Source organism: Siphateles boraxobius, unplaced genomic scaffold (genome assembly GCF_051911475.1).
Source record: "Siphateles boraxobius isolate OS27281-9 unplaced genomic scaffold, OSU_SipBor_1 77, whole genome shotgun sequence".
Classification (NCBI taxonomy): Eukaryota; Metazoa; Chordata; class Actinopteri; order Cypriniformes; family Leuciscidae; genus Siphateles; species Siphateles boraxobius.
Window position 1 is genome coordinate 14190587 of NW_027509205.1, and position 26234 is coordinate 14216820.

Consider the following 26234-nt stretch of genomic DNA (forward strand, 5'->3'; position numbering starts at 1 on the left):
AACTGAAAAACACATGACAAGACCATAAACCAATGAGAACATGACATGGCATAGATCCAAATACACAGGGTGCGTCCACACGAACAAGGGTATTTTCAAAAAAACGCAGATTTTTATCTGCGGTATGGCTGTTCGTCCACACGCAAACATAAGGTGTGTTCGACATCGGCTGCGGCTGGATGTAAGCGATCGGCGAGAGTAGCCGCGTGCAGGCGGGGAGGAGCTGCAAACGGAGATATAAAGCCGGACACGTTGTGGCTGCCGTAGTTTGCTGCAATTACGTCAGTCATGGCAGATCACGTGGTGTTTGCTTTCTTTATCGCAGACGAGCTGGAAGCGATAGAAATTCCATTATTATTGCATGACATTGAGCACAATGAGCAACGAAAGTGAGTAAAGGTTAAATGTAAGGAGTATCTTTTTAAACAAATTATAGACACATTATCAATTTACTTGTCAAGTTACTATATCTGACAATTATATGTTGAATACAAATACTGTATCGATAGTCTTTACAATACTGTACTGTAGTCTTTGCAATGTATTACTAATGTAATGGGTGGTTTTTGTAATCAATAGCTACTGTTGCTTGCCTTTTAATAATAATAATAATAATTATTATTATTTTGGTTTAAATAGAAAATTACTCATTCTTACAAAGAATAATGGAGTGTTACTCCAATTTCAACACTTATGTATACACTAATTATTTCATTAAAATCCCCATTCAACATAAAACACTGATAATAAAATTTTGACTACATGTGTGTTCAGTTAGGCTACATATATATATGAGTACAATTCCTTTTGTTCTTATATAGAATGGTTCCAAAAATAGACAATTTTGTGGAGGATGTTGTCCCTCTCTACAGTCCCTCAGAATTTAGAGGTCATTTCAGGCTCTCCAAAGAACAAGTGGAGGTTTGTACTGGTTAATATCGGTTAATATACAATTAATTGAAAACAAGTGTTAGTATGTTGTCTTGATAACCTATTTTTCTACCTTTGCAGGATGTCATTACTACCCTTGGTCCTGTTTATATGAATTTACAACAGACCAAACTTCCACTCACAAACAGTGTTCTTGCCTGCCTTTGGACATTGGCGAATCAGGAGTCATATCGTGGGGTGGCAGATAGATTCAACATGTCAAAATCCACTCTTGCCAAGCATCTCCATGAGTTTTGTTTTAATGTGAACACATACATGGCCCACCACATTTCCTGGCCCAGAGGTCAAAGGCTGGAGATGTCAAAGTTAGGGTTTGACGCAGCAGGTTTCCCCAACACTGTATGTGCAGTGGATGGGTGTCACATTCCTATAATGAGACCCCACTGTGATAATCCCCTAGCATACATGAATAGGAAACAGTTTTATTCTGTAAATTTAACTGGGTTTTGTGACAGTCAGCGACGCTTCTGTCACATCAGTGTGGGTCACCCTGGGAGTTGGCATGATGCCAGAGCATTTCGCTTGACAGAAGTTTGTCGTCTTCTTGAAGAAGATCCTCATTCCCTTGTTCCACAGGGAATGCACATAATTGGGGATTCTGCCTACCCTTTGTTGCCTCAACTTATGAGGCCTTATAGAGACAATGGCCACTTGTCTGCTAGGCAAAGATACTTTAACAGAAAGCTCAATGCAGCTCGTGTGGTCATTGAGCATGCATTTGGCATTCTAAAATCTAAGTTTACGAGGCTCCATTACCTGCAAGTGAGAAGCATTTCTAATATCAGTTCAGCAGTCTCAGCATGCTGCATTTTGCATAATCTTTGTTTAGAGCCCAGTGATCAAGTTGTTGTGGTAGATGGTGTTGATGATGAACCACACCACCAGCAACCCCACAACACTAATGCATGTCATCATAGAGACCAGATTTGTGGCCAGATCTAACTGATGTATACTAAACATACAAAAAAAAAAAAAAAAAAAGATTTGAATGTACAGAAATAGTCAACAAATGATAAAAAAACAAAACAGATTTTGTGTTGAAATTGGGAAATATATTTTATTGAACATGATTAGTTTGTCATTGGAAATTGTGTTCTTTGGGAACAAAAACAAAAAAACATTTTGGGGAAAGCTGCAAATCAAGAAAAAAAAAAAACCTTTACATTATTGAGGTTCATGGGTTCTGTAATAGATGCATAATTTGCTCTTGTCTTTTTCCCATTTTCTTTAGCTCCTCAACAATTGTTCCCAAGCTGGTCAACATCTTTTTTTCAACGGACCTTCTGCGCCTCTCCTTAAGTCGCCGCCATCTCTCCAGATCTGGCCTTACCAGGGACTCAAGCACAGCAGTCCTTCTCTCGGCATGCTCTTCATACGCCTCCAGAAACTGTAAGGGTTGTGATCGTCTTTGCCTGTTTGTGATGTTTGTATTTGGTATGGTAGAGGTTCCTGGCTGTTCATCTATACTAGCACTTGCTGGCTGGTCTTGGGAAGATGATGTGGGCCTACTTTTGGAGGAGGTCTCTTCCAAACCCAGAGGTGTGGAGTGGATGGTGCCAGGTGGTGCAGTACCGATTCCCGATGACCCAAATAACTCATCCATTAGCTGGTGGGGGTGAATTTCAAATGTAAAATGAAAAATAACCAATGTTTCTTGTAAGACATGACAATGTTATTTCAGAAACAAAGTAAAGCAGTCTTCAACTTACTGTATAGTACTCCCAGGTGATCTTCCCCTCCCCAGTTGCACGGCGCCTGTCTTTTACCCTTTTATATGTGGTTAACATGTTTGCTAGTTTTTTTCTAATTTTCTCACTTGATAAGTTGTAGCCCTTTTGTGAGAAGGAGTTTTGCATTTTTTTATAGAAGGCCATTTTGTTCCTAAAATAAAGTTGCTGATGAGTTTTTGTAAGGTCCAGTAGAAATAGTGTCATTTGATGTGTTATTTCTGTAAAATGGAGGGGATAAGGAGATAAATAGATTAACACTACAAAACAAAGAAAAATGTAAATTAACCACAGTATTGACATTAATCTTCCTTATATTATTTGATGCAATACCTTGAGATTCATGCCTGTCTGACTGGAAGGAGGGGGATGAAGGTTGAATGGATTCTGAAGGGTTTCCACACATTGCACCAGGTTGCAGAGTGGCAGGCGGTGGGTACTTGACAGTGGAGGTAAGTTGTACAGGGGGCCTAGTGGGGCACTGGCTGGATGATGGTGGTACAGGGGGCCTAGTGGGGCACTGGCTGGATGATGGTGGTACAGGGGGCCTAGTGGGGCACTGGCTGGATGATGGTGGTACAGGGGGCCTAGTGGGGCACTGGCTGGATGATGGTGGTACAGGGGGCCTAGTGGGGCACTGGCTGGATGATGGTGGTACAGAGGGCCTAGTGGGGCACTGGCTGGATGATGGTTTCACAAAACTGAGGTTTAGGGGTACCGGTGACCTAGTGAGACATGAAATAGGAGGTTGGAGGAGCTTTGCAGCAGAAGCTGGGCCACTGAGGAGAGCTGTTTGGAGAGAAGATGTGGTCAGTGTCACCCAAGAAATAATTCCAGTATATTCTTGTTCATTAAGTAAATGTATACCTTTTGTTTCAACAGCTGATACTTGCTCCATGACAGAAGAAAGGAACATTTGATCTGGGGGAATAAATGATAAATAAAACACTTGCACAAATCATTGGTGACTTGTAATTATTTCAGTTATGCTGTTTACTTACCATTTTGCATCCTCTCTGCAATGTCCTTGGAAACTGTTAGCATGACAACATTACCTTTGCTGTCTAACACATTAATGGTTATGTTGTCCATTTTGTTGTGTGTTACACAGGGTAATCCAGGTTATTTATATATCCTAAGGAACCATGGGACCATAGCCAACACCTGTTGCATTCATTATTACTAATAGTTAGCAACAAATGCAATTACCATTTTAAGTCAACCTTCAGTTTTGGCTCAACATTAATTAGCAGTGATTTCCATTGTTTTCGTGATTTAGTGATTTTAAGTAACTTTATGTATTAACCATGGTATTAACACACTTTTGAGATGTGTGTATAAGTGGTGTTTTGGACAAGATAACATATTGGATATATACTTTAGCAGTTTGACATGGGTGTTTCTGCTAATGCAAAATGATAAAAGTTACCTTTAAAAAAATATATAGGCTATATTCCCTGCTGGGTATGTTTTTTTTTTTAGCAACATGATTTACATTACCCTCCACCTGAGCTCTTTTTAACATTTGAGAAAAAACACCATTCATTTTCATATGCAAAAAAAAGCACATTTCTGTTGGATTTATTTTGTGATTTAGACCAACTCTTTGAAAGTGAACAGAATGTTGTCCTGTTGTTAAGTTGAAGATACAGCAAGTTGTTAGCAGTTTGTTAACCACATGCAGGTGAAGTATAAACACAGCAAAATAAACTAGAGAATATGAAGAAACCATATGAACAAATGGAGGAACATGATGTAGCCTATTATGCATCATTTGTATATGAGCATACATTTATAACCACATTAGATTGTATGTTTTTAAGATTAACATTTGAGTTATTAAAAAAAGCTCATTTGAATAGGTTATGCAGCTGAATAGGCTACTGTAAAAGGTTTGTATGAAAAATAATGCCAAATAAACATACACAAACCCTATAGGCTTTTAACAATAAAGTAAATACAGTAAAACAATATTTAATAAATATGATTTATAAGATGAAGACGACATTAAAACGTAATGAACTGTTTTAAAAGTCCATATATGAGAATTTCTGGAACTGAATTCCTCGCAATAAACTTGAAACGCACGTCATCGGTGTTGTCAGTGAATCCGGCCAATCGTGGATCAGTTGTGTCGTCATCAGAACCTGTGCAGCCGCTCTTGAGAATCTGCGCTGGCTGAATCCTGCGGCTGCTCTCGCATCGCTCTCGCGGTACTTTGATAGCACACGTCACAGTCATGTGGAGTCAGCGCTGCATCAAGTCGGACAGAATTTCTAACCGGCATGCACTGCTTCAAGTCTGCCGCCGATCGGTCTGCGCAGAGCTGCATGAAGTCGAACAAGCCTATAGTGTCTGGTCACTGAAACTCAACTTTTTTGAAAACTGCTGCCAGGGGATTTTGGGCTGTGACGTCAGAGTGTGCGCTATTATTTCCTTTGTTTGACGTCAGATTGTGTTCCGCTATCTCCTTTGCTTAAAAAAATAAATCAAATTAATTTTAAATAAAAACTCATAAAAACAGACATAGGTCAGTAAAAGCTGCTTGGCCTTCTGAAGTGAATGCTATGTGTTTGTGTAAGAAAAATATCCATATTTAAAACTTTATCGACTAAAATAACTAGCTTCCGGCAAACGACGGTACGCATACTACGCAAGTCGACTTGTGCCACAAGAGTAACCCGTGATGTATGCAGGAGTATCATAAGTTTAGACGCCTCTTGTGGTTCAAACAAACAGGGCTGGGAAACAAACTCAACCTCCTCCGATATTTTTCTTTAAAAATGGTCATTTTAGACTTCTAATTCGTGACTGGTTTTTTGTTTTGCTCTATCCTCTGTGCGTCTGCATTCATCTTTACGTTGTGCTTCAGATCAAGGGTTACTCTTTCGGCGTAATGGCGGTCTGGCGGAAGCTAGTTATTTTAGTCGATAAAGTTTTAAATATGGATATTTTTCTTACACGAATACTTTTCGCTTCAGAAGGCTTTTATTAACCTTCCAGAGCAGTGTGGAGCACTTTGTTCATGAATGGATGATGCACTTTGATGGACAGAAACAGCCATTCACTCTCATTATAAAGCTTGGAAGAGCCAGAACATTTCTTAATATAACTCCGATTGTATTCGTCTGAAAGAAGGAAGGCTAGGGTGAGTAAATCATGGAGTAATTTAAATTTTTTGGGTGAACTAATCCTTTAAGGGGGTGAGTGTAACGGACATAGGCCAGTAAGAGCTGTGCGTGTAAACCTCTCTCCCCTGTCCTCAAGAAGCGTTTTAGCGACTTCAACAGAACAATCCCAGAATGTGTCTGCTTGTGGATACTGTAGTTATAGTATGATTATTTGACCGGGAAAAGAGAATATGAAAAAGTTTACAAGCAAAGGCATAAAAATCCTAGCGAGTCGGACTGCTAACGTGACCAGGAACCAAGCTGATGAGTTGAATCAGATGTGTTTTATTAGGAAGAGATCCAACAAATACGTCAAAAACGTGGGTGTGTCTGCGGAAACAGGATTGGGAAACACTGGTGGACTGTCTGAGATGAGCACAGAACACGGTGACGGGAAAGCTCTGGGAGTCTAAATGCACAAAACCAGGCAATCCCACAACAGGAACAAATGTTCCCGAAATTTTCTAACGGTGACTGAACTTCAAAACAAAACAAAGCAATACAATAGGATACCATATAATCATAAGACATTTGCAAAGTACAATCAATCAAGTTAACAATAAACGATTGACCTGTTTGTCATCATATCCTCATGTGGTTCTTTTTCCGCATTTGTTATCTACAGTAAACCGATAAGGATGGGTCTGTGTTTGTTATAAATACTGTGTACACATGTGTCTCCTTAAGAGAATTCCAGAGTTTTCCTTTTGTTCAGACATTCAACATGCTGGTGCAAAAGCTAAGCTGGATCACTTGTAAGTACTGATTTAGAACCAATTTAACTTGCATGATTACAAATGTTCAGTTTTACAATTTGTTTCTATTTGATTTTGATTTTCAGTGTTGCTGGTTCTGTATCAACAAGGTAAGGCAGTTGACAAATGTTTATAGTCTCTTTAAATAAAAAAGACATTATTACATTGCAATTTATTTCACTTCATGTAATTTTATATCATTTCGCCTAAACAGAATTTTACCTCTCTGCAGGTGCAGAAGCAAAAAGAACACAGGTCTGTGAAGGAGGATCTGCGTACTTCAGCTGTGGTGAGTAATTCAGTCATTTTTAAGTCATAGTTTTGGACTTTTGTGTCTAAATAAGACACTACAAGATAGAAAAGAAGGGGATCTTGAGCCTGGAATTTAACCATGTACAGTGTGCTTAAACTTTACCACAATTCTCATGTTAATTTTTTCTTTTCTTTTTTCTTAAAATGTGTCAGATTTGGGATTTATAAAGGTCATTAAACCCAACTATGGGCGAACTGATCACAAAACATGCGGTAGTGGAATACAAGCTAATCAGATCTCAAAAACACACTGCTTCTGAAAAACATCCCTCGGTAGGATTAACATATAGCAAAAAAAAAAAAAAGTTTACAATCTGATTTTATGCATAATTTTACAAGTGTAATTATTTTGTCCATAGTATATTAAAGCTATTCTTACGTAGGCCTTATTTTCATTGTCTGTCCATGAATCAGGTGTGATGGAAGAAAGAGCTGTACTGTTCCTGCAGTGAACTCCTGCAACTTGTCACACAGCAAGTGAGTATACTGAACTAATTTCTTTTGTGCAGCTTATTGTGCGTGAACAGTCAAATACACACACTCATGTGTTAAAATTCCAGTCTCGGCAAGTATTCATGTAAACGCAGTCGGTTATGTCTTCAGTGAAAGTAAACAGCTGAAAATAAGAAAATTGGATGTGTGTCAGTATATTGGACTGTACCTGAGGTCTTAAAGTGACAGTAGCCTAATATACCTGATGCTGTTTTTGGGCATTTCAGACTTCGCTTAACCCCAGATTATCGTTGTACTCATCGCAGTCACGGAACGGAGGAATCAAAGACGGCAGGCAGAGATGAGAGAGCCAAATGCAGGGAGACTTCAATGAAAATAAACTATTATAACACAATTCAGGAACAAAATAACATTGAGGAAACCACAGGGAACACAGACACATGCCATCAAACAACAACTGACAGAGAAGCAGAGATTACAAGGGCTATTGAAACAGAGGGGTAAACAAGCTTAACAAGGAAAACTGACACACCTGGAGCAGACTAATAAAAATGGTAAAAACTACAAAACTACAACCTGGCCACAGGAAACAGAACACAGAAACTAGGCACAGAGAAATTACAACATAAATGTCCCACAGAGCACAAGAATGTTAGAATGTTACGAGATGCCTGTCATTTATTATTTCATTTCAGCGTTTGAGGGGAAATGTCAAATGGTGATGGGAAACAAGTTCATTGGAGTGAAGAAAATAATGTTTCTGAAAACTTCATAGTAGCCTACTATCTGATATACATTATGTAATATGAGGATGCGCAACGCTAGAGCCAATTCTTTCTGTCAATCAATGAAACTGCTATTATGCAAATGAGAACATTACCCGGGGTTTAGGAATGTGCTGTACAGTGTGAAACGTTACTGTACGAATACCCAGGATTCATTGGTAACCCCTAGTAAAGTATGAGCAGTGTGAAACGTGAAGCAAGATAACCCAGGATTTGATTTCAAGTGTGAAAAGCACATCTGTGTCATTTAGTTAATCAAACAACCGAAAACAAAGAAAATCACACTGTTCTTGACTGAATCACTTGCGTAACTTTAATGAGTATAAATGTAATTGATATAGTGAAGGCTAGGCCTACTTGTCTTTGTTAACTAAGTTTTTTAAATTAGTTTTTTTGGGCTAGTTTGAATGTTTTCACGATATCAAAATTGGTAGTGAGAATTATAACATTTCAATGTTCAATGTTGATGTAAAAAAACCTTATTTAAAGTAAAAATAACTATATATAATTATTATAATAATAAAATTACTTGTATTGCTATATAAGATTCTGGTCATATCTGAAGACTCAAAGTTTACTTTTTAATGTTATTTTTTAGTATTATTTTTCTTTATTCATTTTCATAATAATTTCATAATGTATTTTGTGAAGTCAGAGTAGGTTGTACAAGAGCTATATTTTGCTTAGAGGTGTGTGTGCAATGTAACACGTTCACTGAGCAGAGATTGGCAAAAGTAACTGGTGCAGCTTCCGTTATTCAACAATAATGGGGAAAGCATGATTCTCTTACGATAGTATCTCTCGTACTGCGTAATATCTTACGCTACGGCGAAACCTCTTTTCCACGAGATATTGAAGCCAAAAATTATCCTTAATTTTGAATGAATGTAAAACGCTGTGTGGCAGCGTGCAGATGTAGTGATCTTTTTCTTTGTAGAAAAGTTAGAAGCTCAGACCAGGAGACGGTGGAAGTTTTCCAAGCAGAAGTTCTTTATTGCTTGTCGGTAGCTGCAGTCATTCCAACATCGTCTAACTAAGGGAACTTTACATTGTAGTTTATATACATTTCAAGGGGGAGGGATTACATTGTGAGGAACAAAGCATGTAAATGAGCTGAAACATGGGAACAGAACGGTGTAGGACTTCTCGCACTGAGATAAGAACTCCAAGACAAATGGTCTCAGTAATAAAATAGCAGGTGTTCAAACTTGCTCAGCATGACTCTTCACCCGGTAAAACAATGAGAACAGGAAAAGCCTAGCCTTCTCATACTGAGATGGGACAGTCAGGAATATGATGCTGGGAACCCCTACCGTTTGCAGAGATTTCCTGGTCTCATCATTTATAAACTTTCTCAATATAAAATACTATTGTATTGGAAATCTAAATTAAACATTTAAATAAAATTTGTAATGCTACATTTCCCCCTTTGAGAGTTCTAAATAACTCTCACAAAATACAAATTTAAACACTTAAACAAACATGCAATTTTAGGGTTCGTGACGTCCCTACGGGTAATAATCTTCAGTCATCTGGTGTAATATTGCTGAAAGATCAAGAATGTCTTGTTGGACCACCATGTTTGTGCACAAGTGAGTCCTGGAACGCAGTCATCTTCGGATGTGACATGCACACTTTCTTTCCAGCAAACAAGGCATTTGTGACATATTCATCAGCTCTAAGAATATGTTGTTTCTGGAGTCCGGACGTTGTGCGATCTTCATGATGTGTAGTAGTAAGACAATCTTGATCATGTCGATGGATGACTGAAGGTTTTGTAGTCTCTGCGTTGTGTATTTTTTTTTCTTTTTTTTTTTCTTTATCCTTTTGTGATAGTTGGATCGGAAGTGGGTCTAGTTGTTTCTTGAGGTTATGTCTTCATACGCAGACGAGGAGGTCGGTGCATATGGGTCTCGGGTCAGCCATCAAGTGTTATCTGCACAAAGGAAGAGAGAAAACAAAAGACAGGAGAGCAGTATTTGTTCAAACACTAGGATTGTGAACTTTTTTCTGAGTCTGCTAGACAGTGGAGCAGTATTTGTTCAAACACTAGGGTTGTAAACTTTTCTGAGTCTGCTGTTGTTGTTTCCTCTTTCCCTATTTCTTAAACCTTTGACACCTAAGGAACTGTGAGGTAAGGATGGACTAGAATGGGGCCTATGGGCGAAGTCTTCACCCCAGGGTTAACCCCAAAGCCTGTTGCGTTCGGTTCTTCCCGGGGCTCCTCACTGGTTCCGTGTCCTAACTAGAGGCTGACATTTTTTCGGGAATCCCACGGGTCACGGGATTCCCGTGGGATTCCTGCAGGACGGGAGTCATCTTTGCTATCAATCACGGGATTTGGCCGGTACAGGATAAATGGTTAACGGGAGCAGACGGGAGCGGGAATCAACCAATAGCAAAGACGACAAAAAAAGAAAAAAGTAAATGCATCATTTTGTAGTTTCCTTTTAATACGCCTACAATGTAACGCAATTAAAAAATAACTACACGACCCAGCCGTCCCAGAAGCCATCAGTGCTTTTTGTCACGGCTCACCGCCGAAATTCAAAGAGCAGTGATGGAGGGAGCTAACAGCCGCGGAGAAGTCGATGTGGCAAAAAATGATTTACAGCGCAAAGTCAGAAGTAATGATATGTCTATTAAGTTCACAGAACTGGTCGGAAAGTCTGAAATATTAATTAAGTTTATGAGAGTAGAATGTGACGGTGATAGCACAATGTACGCTGCTTGTAAGACATGCTTAGTCTTAGTCAAGTACGCAAGTGATTCAGGGACGAGCGGTCTGAAGAAGTACACTTGCAAGGCAAATTCGGGAAAGAATCAGGCAAGCATCGCTTCGTTCATCAAGCGAAAATTGCCGTATATGGGAGCGGTACAGGAGCGGGAGTCAGTTTAAACAGGAGCGGGATGGGATTGGGAGTCAATTTACCAGGAGCGGGATGGGATGGGATTATTTTTTAAACTTTGGTCTGGGAGTGGGACGGGACAAGATTTCTTTCTATGGGAGTGGGACGGGACAGGAGTGAAAATCCACTCCCGTGTCATCCTCTAGTCCTAACCTATCCCTGTAGGTGGGGGAACAACGTTACAGTCTGAAACAATGAGTCCAGGTTTTCCTTCCCTGACACAATTCTGCAGCTGCTGTAATCAACATCACTTGATGTGGCCCATGCCACTTTGGTTCTAATGGAGGAAACGTCTTTGTACAGATCAATTATTGATTCAGGAGGCATAATTTTCTTCTGTGCTACACTACCTGAACAAACTTGTACAGTTGCATAGAAACAAGCCTGTTTAGCTGCCATATCAGCAAGAGCATTACCTTTAGCTTCCGTAATATTAGTTGTGAGATGTGCTTTGAACTTTGTGCTTTCACTTTGAACACTGCTAATTTCTTTGGAAGTTTCATGGAAAACATTAGATCTTTCACTAATTCAGCATGCTTAATGGGGGATCCAGCAGAAGTTAGAAACTGTCTGGTTTGCCAAATGACACCAAAATCATGAATTACCCCAAAAGCATATCTGGAATCTGTGTAGATATTAGCAACTGATCCTGAAGCTAGCGTGCATGCTCTTGTTAGGGCTACTAGTTCTGCAGCTTGAGCTGAAAAATGATCTGGAAGACGTCCTGAAGCTAACACTTCCGTGATGGACGTTACTGCATAACCTGCTCGTCTGTAGTAGTTTCTCCTTCATCCTCTAACAAAACTTCAGTCATAGCAGACATCATACATGAGGACGGATTCGTGACAGGTGCACGCTGTAAGACAATATTCGGCATTATTGTGGACACTGCATGAGGGCTTTTTTTACGTTTACAGTCTGACCTAACACTATTAATGATGAAAGGCCTGTGCTGTAAAATAACATGTAAGGCTGTGAGTCTACTTTAACCAGTGTCCCCCAAAGGAAAAACTGAGATAGTCACTTTCCTTTTGTTCTATTAAACAAAAAACAGAAGTCTTTTATCTCTGTTGCAAGTTAGTGGGGAAATTAAGCACTCACAGCCAAACTGGTTAACAACTAAAACAGCTGCCCAACGAGCTTAATGACGAGGGGAGGGGCTGCTTCAGAGCAGCCAGCAGGCTGAGCAGAAGCGGAGTTACATTGTTAGTTTCTCTAACATCCTTTTTGTTTTTTCTACACTCTTTTCCCCAATGTCCATGTTTACCACAATAATAACAACTGCTGCCCTCTCTCTTAGGACATTTGCGTTTCTGTTGCTTCTCTGCGTTGACCTTAACCCCTTAAACCCTAACCGTCCCACCCGTGGGACACCACCACATAAAAAAAATTAATGATCAAATTACTAAGCAAACACTGAACGTAATACCACAAATGAGGTATCATTTTAAAGCTTAGAATCTCAGCTTTTTAATGCATCTATCCATTTTATTCAACTCCTAACAGGTGCTGAGTTATACCTTTAGAACAGAGTGTACCACCAGAGAGCGCCACCTAGCAATGAAAAAAGTAATTGTCATAATTTTTCAAAACTACTGCATTGATCAACAAAAAACAGGCATCATTTAAAAGCTTAGAGTCTAAGCTTTACAATGAATGTAGCCATTATGATTATCTCCAAAGTAGTGCCGAGTTATTTGCTGATAAAATGAAAAATAAATAAATTATAATTTTAGAGGAAGGGGAAATTTTTATGTACTGCAATGTGTCAAAAACATCATACAGCTCAGATACTCATGTGTCATATGTCATTTGAAAGGTCTCATGGAGTAGAACACAAGAAGCCCAATTGTTTTGGGCTTTGACTAAACTTGAGTGAGTTTTTGTAAGTTAAGCCCTGCAAGACCCATATGTAAAAATATGCTGATGTGGCATTCACGTGGCATTTTTTCACTCATAACTTCATGAAACATGGAAAATTGCACATCCTTATTTAAAGCAGATTTTCACGATTAAAAAGAGCCTAAAGACATGATAATTCGTCACTCATATCTAAATATATTGCTCGTTATGTTATAACACACAAAAAACAGCACAGATGCACATGAGTAAAAAAGTTACTTAGACTTGGCGTTTTTGTGGGTAACTTCATGAAACATGGTCCGATCGTTAAAAATGGCACATCCTTATTTACAACAGACTGTCACGATTAAAAAAAGTCCAAAGTAACCAAAATCCGTCACTCAGATCTAAAGATATTCCTCATTGAGTTACAAACTCATATAACCTCACAGGCGCAAATAAGCTAAGTAAACAAATGTAGCTTTAAAGTTGCATTTAGGCTTTTTACTTCACGAAACATTATCCGATCACTAAAAATAGCACATCCTTATTTAAAACAGACTCTTACGATTAAAAAGAGACCAAAGTCACCATAATCCATCTTTCAGAACTAAAGATATCCCTCACAGAATAATAACACATATAACCTCACAGGCTCACATAAAAGAAAAGTAAAAAAATGTAGCTTTAAAGGAGTTTTTACCATAGTAACTTCATGAAACATACTCCAATCGTTGAAAACGAGACATCCTTATTTACAGCAGACTCTCACGATTAAAAAGAGACCAAATTCATCATAATCCGTTGCTTAGATCTAAAGATATCCTTCATAGAATTCCTCATAAGCCCTGTTTAACCCATAGGTACATAATATACTGATGTAACGTTTTTTACTGTAACTTCATGAAGCTTACTCCGATTGTTGAAAAAGAGACATCCTTATTTACAGCAGACTCTCTCGATTAAAAAGATATCAAAGTCACCATAATCCCTCGCTTAGATCTAAAGATATCACTCATAAACTTCCTCATAAGGCCTGCAAGACCCATGGGTACATAATATACTGATGTGACGTTTTTCACTGTAACTTCATTAAACTTACTCCGATCGTTGAAAATGAGACATCCTTATTTACAGCAGACTCTCATGATTGAAATGAGACCAAAGTCACCATAATCTGTTGCTCAGGGGCCGTATTCACAAAGAATTTTAAGGCTAAAAGTAGCTCCTAACTGGCGAATTTAGGAGCAACTCCTAAAAATAATGGGCGTGCCACTCATAACTTTAGGACTCCTAATTTTTTCACTAAGAGTAATTCACGAAGCATTTTAGCCCTAAAAGTAGCACCTAAGTCTGGGACAGCTTAAAAGAAGTCGAGAGGACTCCTAACTCACTAAGACCTATTCACAAAGGATCTTAAAATCTTGCAGTCGTCCGGGGTTCGCGACACAAGCGGGAATGCTGCATTGATCTGCAAACAAATCCTCTCCCATGTCTCACGCGTAGTTTTGCTTGTTATCCCAGTGTCGAATTTCCCTTTTAATATGTTTTTTTTTTTTTAGCACCAACTGGGCCAGCAGTAACTGATCCTGCGTCCAGTTGGGCTTTCTTTTCCGTTTTGGCGAGTTCATAATCCACCGTCATTCAACTATTACATTACTTCAATAGAAGCAACATTTCCTTGCTTTAAGTAGCCTAGTCTATTTAGGCTATGACAGCTTGTTTCCGCCACAGAATGAAAAATAAAAAGGTAATTGCGACTTTTTATCTCACAATTGCGACTTCCTATATCTCGTAATTGCGACTTTATTTCTCACAATTCTGACTTCATATCTCGATAAAAGTTGCAATTATTTATTTTTATTTTTATTCAGTGGCGGAAACAAGCTTCCATAGGCCTACTAATAGGATGTCAATTAACCAAGCAAGTGTTAATGCAAGTGTCGTTTTTTATTATTGGGCAAGTGGCGGTTTCATTAGGGTATTGGGCTACCTTGATTTAATTTAATTGAATTCACCACTTTTCTCTCTCTCTCTCTCTGCCTTTTTAGAATTACACTTCACTGGGGCCTGCACAAACATGTCATTATATATGCATTTCGATGACATTACTATTATTATTTTGTGTAGGACACAGACATATTTAGATGACGTAATTCCATGATTTGTTGCGTCTGTGTTATGTTCCGCATGATGGCCCTGTCATCTAACAACCAATCACCGTGATCATTGCGAGGAAACTCGTGCATGAGAATTGACGTCATCCATAGCAACGGAGACTCACTCTTAGTTTAGGAGTTGTCATTTTTCCTTACTAAGAGTAGGTCTGAAAGGCGTTGTGAATAACTTTTAAGAGAAAACTCCTAGCTAAAATATTTTAGTGTGATTTAGGAGTATTCCTAGTGGTAAAATAAAATTCTTTGTGAATACGGCCCCTGATCTAAAGATATCCCTCATAGAGTTATAACACATAACCCTACAGGCACACATTAGCTAAGCTAGGTAAACAAATGTAGCTTCAAAGTGACTTGTAGGCTTATAACTTCATGAAACATAATCTGATTGTTAAAAATGGCACATCCTTATTTACAGCAGACTCTCACGATTAAAAAGAGACCAAAGTCACCATAATCTGTCACTTAGATAAAAAGATAGCCTATCCCTCTTATAATTCAGCATAAGCCCTGCAAGACCCATTTGTAAATAATATACTGATGTGACGTTTTTCACTGTAACTTCATAAAACATACTCTGATCGTTGAAAATGGCACATTCTTATTTACAGCAGACTCTCATGATTAAAATGAGACCAAAGTCACCATAATCTGTTGCTCAGATCTAAAGATATCCCTCATAGAGTTATAACACATAACCCTACAGGCACACATTAGCTAAGCTAAGTAAACAAATGTAGCTTCAAAGTGACGTGTAGGCTTATAACTTTATGAAACATACTCCGATCGTTGAAAATGGCACATCCTTATTTACAGCAGACTCTCACGATTAAAAAGAGACCAAATTCATTATAATCCGTCGCTTAGATCTAAAGATATCCTTCATAGAATTCCTCATAAGACATGCAAGACCCATATGTAAATAATACACTGATGTGACGTTTTTCACTGTAACTTCATGAAACATACTCTGATCGTTGAAAACGAGACATCCTTATTTACAGCAGACTCTCATGATTAAAATGAGACCAAAGTCACCATAATCTGTTGCTCAGATCTAAAGATATCCCTCATAGAGTTATAACACATAACCCTACAGGCACACATTAGCTAAGCTAGGTAAACAAATGTAGCTTCAAAGTGACGTGTAGGCTTATAACTTTATGAAACATACTCCGATCGTTGAAAATGGCACATCCTTATTTACAGCAGACTCTCACGATTAACAAGAGACCAAAGTCACCATAATCCGTCGCTTAGATAAAAAGATAGCCTATCATTCCTATAATTCATCATAAGCCCTGCAAGACCCATTTGTAAATAATATACTGATGTGACGTTTTTCACTGTAACTTCATAAAACATACTCTGATCGTTGAAAATGGCACATTCTTATTTACAGCAGAGGATCACGATTAAAATGAGACCAAAGTCACCATAATCCGTCGCTTAGATCTAAAGATATCCCTCAAAGAGTTATAACACATAACCCTACAGGCAAAGACCAACAAATGCCATTGCTTTGATCACTAACGTTAACCTTAGATATTTTTAGATAACCTTATACCTTAGATAGGTTTAAGGGGTTTATATTCTAAAAATGTAAAAAGTTTTCTAACAGATGATACCTACCTTTTGACTCTCCCCCAGCTAACAGGGAACGTTCCCAGAACATTGGCTAACGTTCTCTGAAGGTTCTCTCAAAGTTATTAAAAAACGTTCTTGCAGTAACGTTATTATAACGTTGTGCTAACGTTATATGTTATTGATAAACGTTCTAAAAACGTTAGCAATAAAACGTTATTCTACCGTTGTTAGTGGAACGTTTTAAAAACGTTATTACATTAAAAAATATATTATTCATTACAAATTTTTCATACATCTTTTTCTTAAGCAAATCAACTTCAGAAACATAATTTGTATATCCAGTGACACAATAAACTGAAAAACTGTTTTTCGTTAAAATATTTTTTATGGTCAAAAAAAAAACATATTTTAAAATAATTATGTATTCAACAGGAAATAATTCAACAACTACAGTCAATTATAAATGTGGTTTTACCTTAAAAAATAAAATAATAAGATGTCAAAAAACAAAACAAAATCACCATTAGGCCTATTTATTAGGCTATATTTTACTTAATTGTGCAATATTTAAAAAGTAGATAAGGCTAATAGGAAAATAAACTTAGGGCTTTAAAAACATATAAGAAACAGTGTTTTTAATAACTTTTGGGATTACAGTAAAGGAAAAAACACGGAATATGTTTTATCTGATCATTCCCCATCCGTAGCGTGATAGGATGGGCGTGGTTTTGGAGTGCACGGCCCATCAATCAATCACAGCTGAACAGACGGACAACTTAGACGGCAGCTTTCATGCAAGTTGAGTGCATTTTGCTTTGTTATATGAATTAAACACTTTTATCACAATGCTGATTAACTTATTTGCATGTTTCTAACATTCTAATGTTGCTAACATTCTCTCAAAGTTCTATCAAAGTTACCTAAAACGTTAGTAGAACGTTGTGCCAACGTTATATGTCATTGATAAACGTTCTAAAAACGTTAGCATTAAAACGTTATTCTTACTTGTTAGTGGAACGTTTTAAAAACGTTACTAAATTAAAAAAATATTAGTAATTACAAATTAGTCATACAGCTTTTTTCTTCTGCAAAACAACTTAAGAAATGTGTATATATAGTGACACAATGCACTGAAAAACTTTTTTTTGTTGTTAAAATATTAGTTTATGGGCAGAAAAAAAATCCCAGGTATAAAATAATTATGTATTCAAAAGGAAATGAATAAAAAACTACAGTCAATTATAAATGTGGTTTTGCCTTTAAAAAAAGTATATTATATTGCATATAATATACTTATATATATATATATATTTATATTTTTATATATTTATATTTATATTTTTATATTTATATTTTTTTTATATTATATAACATATGATCATTCCTCACATCCGTACGTTTAGCCTGATAGGATGGGCGTGGTTTTGCAGCGCACGGCCCGTCAATCAATCACAGCTGAATAGGACAGACGTTGGAACTCTATCAGAGACGGAGACGGCACACGGCAGCTTTGAGGTAAGTTGGATGAATTTCGCGAGTTGTATGAATAAAATACTGTTATTAGTGTCGCTAACGTTACTGTGTTAATAAAGTTAACTAGATCAATATTAAAAATTACATTTGATGTAACGTTATTTATTTAGATTAACTTTTTCGCAGTGTCCTTTAGTTCACTTTTTCAATATAAGTTAGCTAAACTGATTTTCATTAGAACGCATTCTTGAGATTCAAAAGTAAATCAGCTAATGTTAGCTCGATTAGCTTAGCTATGGCCAAGCATTTTCCCCTCCAGTTTTCGGTTTCATGGGTCAAGTTCGTCATATTGAAATCTGTATTTGTAATTTTAACGTGTAAGTTGGCCGTAGTGTTTGCAAGCTCATATGTGAACTTTCAAAAACGGAAGGATATCTCCAAGCTTGGTCTTTGGATCAGCACTTGACAACAGTAAAGTTAATTTAATGGACAATCGTCAGTATTTCGCATCGAAGACTAAGTACTATCTATTTGAATTGGGAAATACTGAAATCTCAAAAACTGCTTAACGAACTCAGTTAAATAGCATATTTCAAACAACACTGTTGTCTCACTTGCTCAAATTGCGTTATAATTTGTATTTGTGTGGCTTGGTGCAGTTCTAGGCGCGAGTTTCTATGGTTACCGGAGCCTCTGCAGCTGCAGTGATGGCAGAGCCGTTGAAAGCGAGAGTTGCGACGAACTTCGATCACGTGGTTCATGTAGCTCTCAATTTTCGAAACAACTCTGCGCTCAATCTTTTGAACTAAATGAGTTTAAGCAGGACAATTTCATTATATTCGCAGCAATTTCTGCTAAATATTAACGCATAATGTGCAAAGACGACATTTACTGGAGCATTTTATTCTGGGGAGTGATGTAGTTTTTCTTGAGTTTAACCCTCTTGTTTCCCTATACGATAATTGGGTCAAACACTCATACTCCTTGGTGGTCAAGTGACCAAACACCTTAAGTGTACCTTTTCATCAATTCAATAAATGTAAGTTACTTTATTTTAGTTCAATATTTTTTTAATATATTTTTTTAGCTTTTTGTTACTTAATAATATTTGCGCGATAATTCTGATCCATTAATGACCATTTAAAATATTTTTTCTAATGTTTATTAATTATATTACAATTTGTGTAGTATATGATGGCTAAATTAATATTTTTACTGACTTTGTGTTGTCTTTTGGAGTTTTATGAGCATTTTTATAAAGAAAAAAAATAAGTCTACTTAAGAGGCGTTATAAATCACCTAAAATTTAAGAGCCCTGACTTTTTAAACAGCTCTCAGAGGGAGAATTAGGTTAAGTTTATTGTAATGTGAATCATTTTTAATAGATTAAATTGAAACAATGTATACTCTGTTAACCAGTGTATCTTAAATTGATCTTGTATGTATGTGTGACTTTTTTAGATGCCTGTCATCACACATAAGGTTGGAGAAGAAAGGCTATTTGAGGAGTTGATATCGGAGACGCTTAAATTTGCACCACATCAACGTGATCAGGTCAGTGATCAGTCTTATCACAGGTCGGTGTCTTTCTGTTTTCAATCAATGTATAGTTTATAAAATGCAAATGTACAAAATTGTTGGGAGGATTATGTTAATACATGTAAAGGCAAGGGGGGGAAAACCTGTAGACTCATGCTTATGGATAAACAAGTTGTATGTAACTCATGCCCCCTAATAGTCGACTAAACTTTAATTCATCTGTTAGTCACTGAAAAAAAGGTCCACAGGAAGTGGCAAAGTCAAATCCAGGAAATCCAAACCTTCAGCTATCATTCACCAACCTCAAATTTGGCTTATTTGAAACTAGTAGCCTGTAGTTAGCAACTTTACATGGCCATTCACTCTAATGTTAACCTTGATAAATGTGCAGTATTATTGGCGCATATCCAAGTGTTCATGCAGATCACTTGCATTTTTTCCTGATAACATTGGAAAGAACTTAAAATACTAATTTTTGGTCGTATAGACATCATTCGAAACAGTTACAGTACTTTTATTTGTGCACATTGACAATAACAAAACGCTGTGCTTTTGTAATATAAAGTAAACAAACAGGATCTGATCTCTGTCGTCTTGGTCTCTGAACTACAGTGCGTCACATAAATGAACCGAAACTCAGCTTATAGGGTGTTTGCCTCACAGACACGAGAAATATATCTATAGAAATCTTGAAATGTCTACTTTTAAATGAACCAATTTGAATAGAAAATAAATACTCTCTGATTATGTAATCTGTATGAAGGGTACATTTCTCTCTAAAGGCGCAGCCACTATACTGCGGAGATCAGCTTCATCTTTACAGCCAAAACTCAGAAAACACTAGTTTATTTGAAGAGTTAATTTGCAAAAACTGATAAATGCCATGTTAAAAAAAAAAAATGAACTGAACCGTGCATTATTCTCCACATATTGCATGTTCTGAACCCTAAACACGTTTTGTCACAAAAGCCAGTATTGTTCACTGTCAAGGCATCGTGAGTCCATGTTTTACAGCAGAAACCAGCCTTAAATTTAAACAATAAAACTTATAAATGGTTGATTTAAACAAGGTTATCATTAGATTGAAGTTTTGGCTCATTAATGTAATTCAAACTTTAAGAGTGCGTTAAAATAGAAACAATAAAAAGTCCTTGAGTCCTTGGAAAGCAATAGAAATTTAGTAGCATCTGACTCTGAGCTTTGAGAGGGCTTTGGGACAAAGAGCAGAGAGCTTGTCTCATATCTTCATGTTTTCTCCCAATATTCCAAAGCAAATTAAACTGTTTGTAAATGGTCAGAAAATCAAGTGAGATCTTCTGCATGAGCAAGTACAGCATCCCAGTGCTTTTATACTAATCTTGCCACACTTTAATACAACACTGTTTTCTTTTCTCCCTGCAATATCTCCAGAGATCCTCTCAGGGTTCATTCCAGTCCAGTCCGATGTGCCGGAAGTGGAGCTGACGTGGATAATGCCATTTAAATAGTTTTTATTTTTTTATTGTCATGTCTAGTTTTAGGTTTTGTTTCATGTTTCATTATTTTGAAGTTTAATCACAGTTTGTTCTATGTTTAGTCCAGGTTTATTTTCATGTTAATTTCATTTTTCAATTAAACCCAAGTCTGTTTCATTTGTGTCTGTATCTTGGAATAAACTACACTTTGGTTCACTTCATCTCGCCTTCAGTGGACTACATTACACATATTATAGACATGATTCATAGGTCTTTTTGTTTTTACAATAATTATCTTTTTGTCTTAATTTTAAAATCTGAATGGTTCTTACGTTTAAGGTGCTTTCATAAAATGATTATCATGTATGATATACATTATATGCAAAAACATTGAGAGTTTAAATAAGTGAATGGAACGTTTTAAGAACGTTTTTCATAATCTTAGAAAACATTAAGATAACGTTTATATAACGGGATAATTGAACGTTCTAATACCGTTTGAATAACGTTATTATAACCAAGCAAGAACGTTAATACAATGTTTATATAACAAGATAATTGAACGTTCTAATAACGTTTTGAATAATGTTCTTATAACCAAGCAATAACGTTAATGCAACGTTTATATAACGAGATAATTGAACGTTCTAATAACGTTTTGAATAACGTTCTCATAACAAATCAATAACGTTAATACAACGTTTATATAATGAAATAATTGAACGTTCTAATAACGTTTTTAATAACGTTCTCCTAACCAAGAAATAACGTTAATACAACGTCTAAAAAACTGGACGTTTTTAACGTTCCTAGAACATTGAGAAATAACGTTTTCATAACTTAATGGGAACGTTATGGAAACGTTCTAATAACCTAAAATTGTTAGCTGGGCCTCTCTGTAGTTTTGGAGTTATGAGTCTTTAAATGTGTGCATGTCACTCAGCAAACAAGAGTTTTAAAAATGCCTTCCATGTGTCAATAACTGAACAAAAGGCTCCCTTTGTTCCAAGTGCTGTAACTTTGGATTACTTTATGCTATCACCATAAAAAAGGTGCAGAACACACATAGGGGAACATCACCAAAAAAGAATTATTTTGCTACCATATTTCCTTCCTGAGTTATTGCATTTCAAATAAGAAAGATTTGTAAATTATTAAAAAATAATAATAATATTTTGTTTTTTTATCAGCAGTTTCTCAGCATTCGATTATCCAAAAGTAATAAAAATGTATATATTCTAAAAATATAAAAAGTTTTCTAACAGATGATACCGACCTTTTGACTCTCCTCTCTGTAGTTTTGGAGTTATGAGTCTTTAAATGTGTGCATGTCACTCAGCAAACAAGAGTTTTAAAAATGTCAATAACTGAACAAAAGGCTCCCTTTGTTCCAAGTGCTGTAACTTTGGATTTCTTTATGCTATCACCATAAAATAACATTCCAGGTGCAGAACACACATAGGGGAACATCACCAAAAAAGAATTATTTTGCTATCATATTTCTTTCCTGAGTTATTGCATGTCAAATAAGAAAGATTGGTAAAATTATTAAAAATATGAATAATATTTTTGTCTTATCAGCATTTTCTCAGCATTAGATTATCCAAAAGTAATAAAAATGTATATATTCTAAAAATATAAAAAGTTTTCTAACAGATGATACCGACCTTTTGACTCTCCTCTCTGTAGTTTTGGAGTTATGAGTCTTTAAATGTGTGCATGTCACTCAGCAAACAAGAGTTTTAAAAATGTCAATAACTGAACAAAAGGCTCCCTTTGTTCCAAGTGCTGTAACTTTGGATTACTTTATGCTATCACCATAAAATAACATTCCAGGTGCAGAACACACATTGGGGAACATCACCAAAAAAAGAATTATTTTGCTATCATATTTCTTTCCTGAGTTATTGCATTTCAAATAAGAAATAAATGTAAATTATTAAAAAATAATAATAATATTTTTGTTTTTTATCAGCAGTTACTCGGCATTAGATTGTCCAAAAGTAATAAAAATGTATATATTCTAAAAATATAAAAAGTTATCTAACAGGGGATACCGACCTTTTGACTCTCCTCTCTGTAGTTTTGGAGTTATGAATCTTTAAATGTGTGCATGTCACTCAGCAAACAAGAGTTTTAAAAATGTCAATAACTGAACAAAAGGCTCCCTTTGTTCCAAGTGCTGTAACTTTGGATTTCTTTATGCTATCACCATAAAATAACATTCCAGGTGCAGACCACACATAGGGGAACATCACCAAAAAAGAATTATTTTGCTACATTACTTGCTTCCTGAGTTATTGCATGTCAAATAAGAAAGATTGGTAAAATTATTAAAAATATGAATAATATTTTTGTCTTGTCAGCATTTTCTCAGCATTAGATTGTCCAAAAGTAATAAAAATGTATATATTCTAAAAATATAAAAAGTTCTCTAACAGGGGATACCGACCTTTTGACTCTCCTCTCTGTAGTTTTGGAGTTATGAATCTTTAAATGTGTGCATGTCACTCAGCAAACAAGAGTTTTAAAAATGTCAATAACTGAACAAAAGGCTCCTTTTGTTCCAAGTGCTGTAACTTTGGATTTCTTTATGCTATCACCATAAAATAACATTCCAGGTACAGACCACACATAGGGGAACATCACCAAAAAAGAATTATTTTGCTACCATATTTCCTTCCTGAGTTATTGCATTTCAAATAAGAAAGATATGTAAATTATTAAAAAATAATAATAAAATGTTTGTCTTTTATCAGCAGTTTCTCAGCATTAGCTTATCCAAAAGTAATAAAAATTATATATTCTAAAAATATAAAAAGTTTCCTAACAAATGATATCTACCTTTTGACTCTCCTTGCTATAGTTTTGAAGTTATGAGTCTTTACTTTTTTGTGTGTCACTCAGACAAAAAAAACTCTAAAATGCCTTCAGGGCTTAGGATGCTGCTGAAATTTTCACTCTTGCCTTGACATCAGAGTTTCTTTCCCAAGTAACTAAACTGTCCAAGTTGTTTTGCAGGGTTCTAGTGACCCATGTGACATTTAAGAAATGCAATGCATTTCTATGCTCTGACAAAAGACCATCACACCATGTCCAGGCTAAGGGGCCATTATCATTTAACACCTTCTCTGAAGTGTCCGCTATTCCACTGTATGCAGCAGCTGACTGACAAAATCTTTCTGTGTACTGACTAACAGTTTCATTCTTCTTCTGTACACAACTAGTTATATTTGACCAGTCCACTTTTGGTCCAACAATGCTTTTTAACACTCTCATAACTCCCTCTCTCAAGTCATCTTTTCTGGCATTTTGAAATTTAAAATAGTTTACAGCATTTTAAAAATCACTGAATTCTGACTCAGTCAAGATCTGTGATATTAGCTGGGTGACTTCAGCTAGAGACATATCGTAGAGCCGCATCTTTCTGGACAATTCTCTCCTAAACTCCTAAAATTTCTTTGCACTGATGGCAAATTTTCAGCGATTCTCTCGATTTCTTTGGGACCTAAAGATAATTTGACTGCTTGTAGCTGCAGTATGGGGGTTACAGATTGAACAGAGTCAATCCCTTTTGCCCTAGTCTGAGCCTTTTGTCTTGCTCCAGACACTTCAAATGCATTTACATCTTTATCTATCAAACCAGAATTTCTAGTGTTTTCTAGTCTGCAGAAAGACTGTAAATCAGGATAGCTTTCATCTGACTGTTGGTCTTCAGAGTCACATTTGGTTGAGGCCTGATTATGGCTCACCTTTGTCTTGAAACAGGGCACTTAAGTCTGCAATTGTTTGTTTTGTTCATTTAACTTATCAATACACCTAGTTTGTTCTTGTGCAATGGATAAGCTATATTCTCTATGGCAACAGATTATGCCTTTCATTTTTTTCTTTCTGATACATGCACCTAACACCTTCTTGCATTCTTCAATAGACCAAACTTTGTCTGGATCAATACCAAATTTCTTTGTCAAATCCAATCTAACTGACTCAGTCACTATGGAATCAATTTTCTCTCCTAACATTGACTTGAACTCACTGTCTGTCCATAAAGGGCTAGCTAGTCCATTTTTCTCAGTTGATGGAACTAGCCTAGCATTTCTTCTAACCATTTTGTGGATTTCTTTTGTTACCACACAATCAAAAAATAAACTTCTCTGATCAACAGAGGGTATACTTGTTAACACACATCAAATCTGGTTAAACTTCCTTGTTACCAACACATCACAAACTATTAGCATGTTACGCTAATCTTCCCTAAAAGAAAAATGCAAAGGATCTTTCACCTTCTTAACTTTTAGAGGATAAAAACAAACAAAAAACACTAAATCTTCTCTGATCAAAAGAGGCTACACTCGATAACACAGTTAACCTTCCTTGCCCAGAGCAAAGGGTAACACACAAAATATTAGCACGTTATGCTAATCTTCTCTAAAAGGAAATGCAAAGGATCTTTCACCTTCCTAACTTTTAGAGGATAAACACATCCCTGTTTGAACAGAGGTTCACCAATATTAACACGTAATGTTAACCTTCCCTAACTTTAGAGGATACCTTCTCTAGCAACGTAGAGCCTATACTTTCATCTTTAAAATAAACTTTTAAACGGTAACTTTGTTAGCCAGACACTGCAGCTGTCTTATAACTGTTCTCTGACGGCGCAGAGATTTGTACTGGTCTTCAGTGGTTCTTTGAATAGAGTGAAAACTCGTCTGGAACTCAGTCAAAAAAAAGTTTGTTCTTTGTTGAGCCAAGTTTCAGGATTCAGTTCTGGAACTCAGTCTTTGTTGAGTGGAGATTTCAGTTCTGGAACTCAGTCTTTGTTGAGTGGAGATTTCAGTTCTGGATTCAGGTAAGATTCTCTCTGGAATGCAGTCAGATCTTTGAGCTTGAATTCCAATCTGGATTCAGGTGAAGTTAATTCTATCCGGCTCACGGCACCATCTGTTGTGATCTTTTTCTTTGTAGAAAAGTTAGAAGCTCAGACCAGGAGACGGTGGAAGTTTTCCAAGCAGAAGTTCTTTATTGCTTGTCGGTAGCTGCAGTCATTCCAACATCGTCTAACTAAGGGAACTTTACATTGTAGTTTATATACATTTCAAGGGG

The 26234-nt window shown here is 36.5% G+C and overlaps 1 protein-coding gene and 1 long non-coding RNA gene across 4 annotated transcripts in view; both read left to right on the forward strand.

Moving 5' to 3' along the window:
• LOC143725792 (uncharacterized) overlaps positions 1-26234 on the forward strand; it is a 132378-nt gene that overhangs the window by 81089 nt on the left and 25055 nt on the right. The gene's annotated exons all lie outside the window — the stretch shown is intronic.
• The window catches only part of LOC143725790 (rhamnose-binding lectin-like), a 44086-nt gene continuing 24323 nt past the window's right edge, over positions 6472-26234 (forward strand). The window contains exons 1-4 of one of the 3 annotated variants that reach the window (XM_077218538.1): positions 6472-6603; positions 6690-6713; positions 6818-6892; positions 7069-7187. In XM_077218538.1, the coding sequence (XP_077074653.1) occupies positions 6573-6603; positions 6690-6713; positions 6818-6892; positions 7069-7175 (237 nt within the window). In that variant the 5' untranslated portion in view covers positions 6472-6572 and the 3' untranslated portion in view covers positions 7176-7187. Of the gene's footprint in view, positions 6604-6689; positions 6714-6817; positions 6893-7068; positions 7188-26234 lie in introns of those variants that run through there. The other 2 variants (XR_013198331.1, XM_077218539.1) reach the window with 2 other exon arrangements.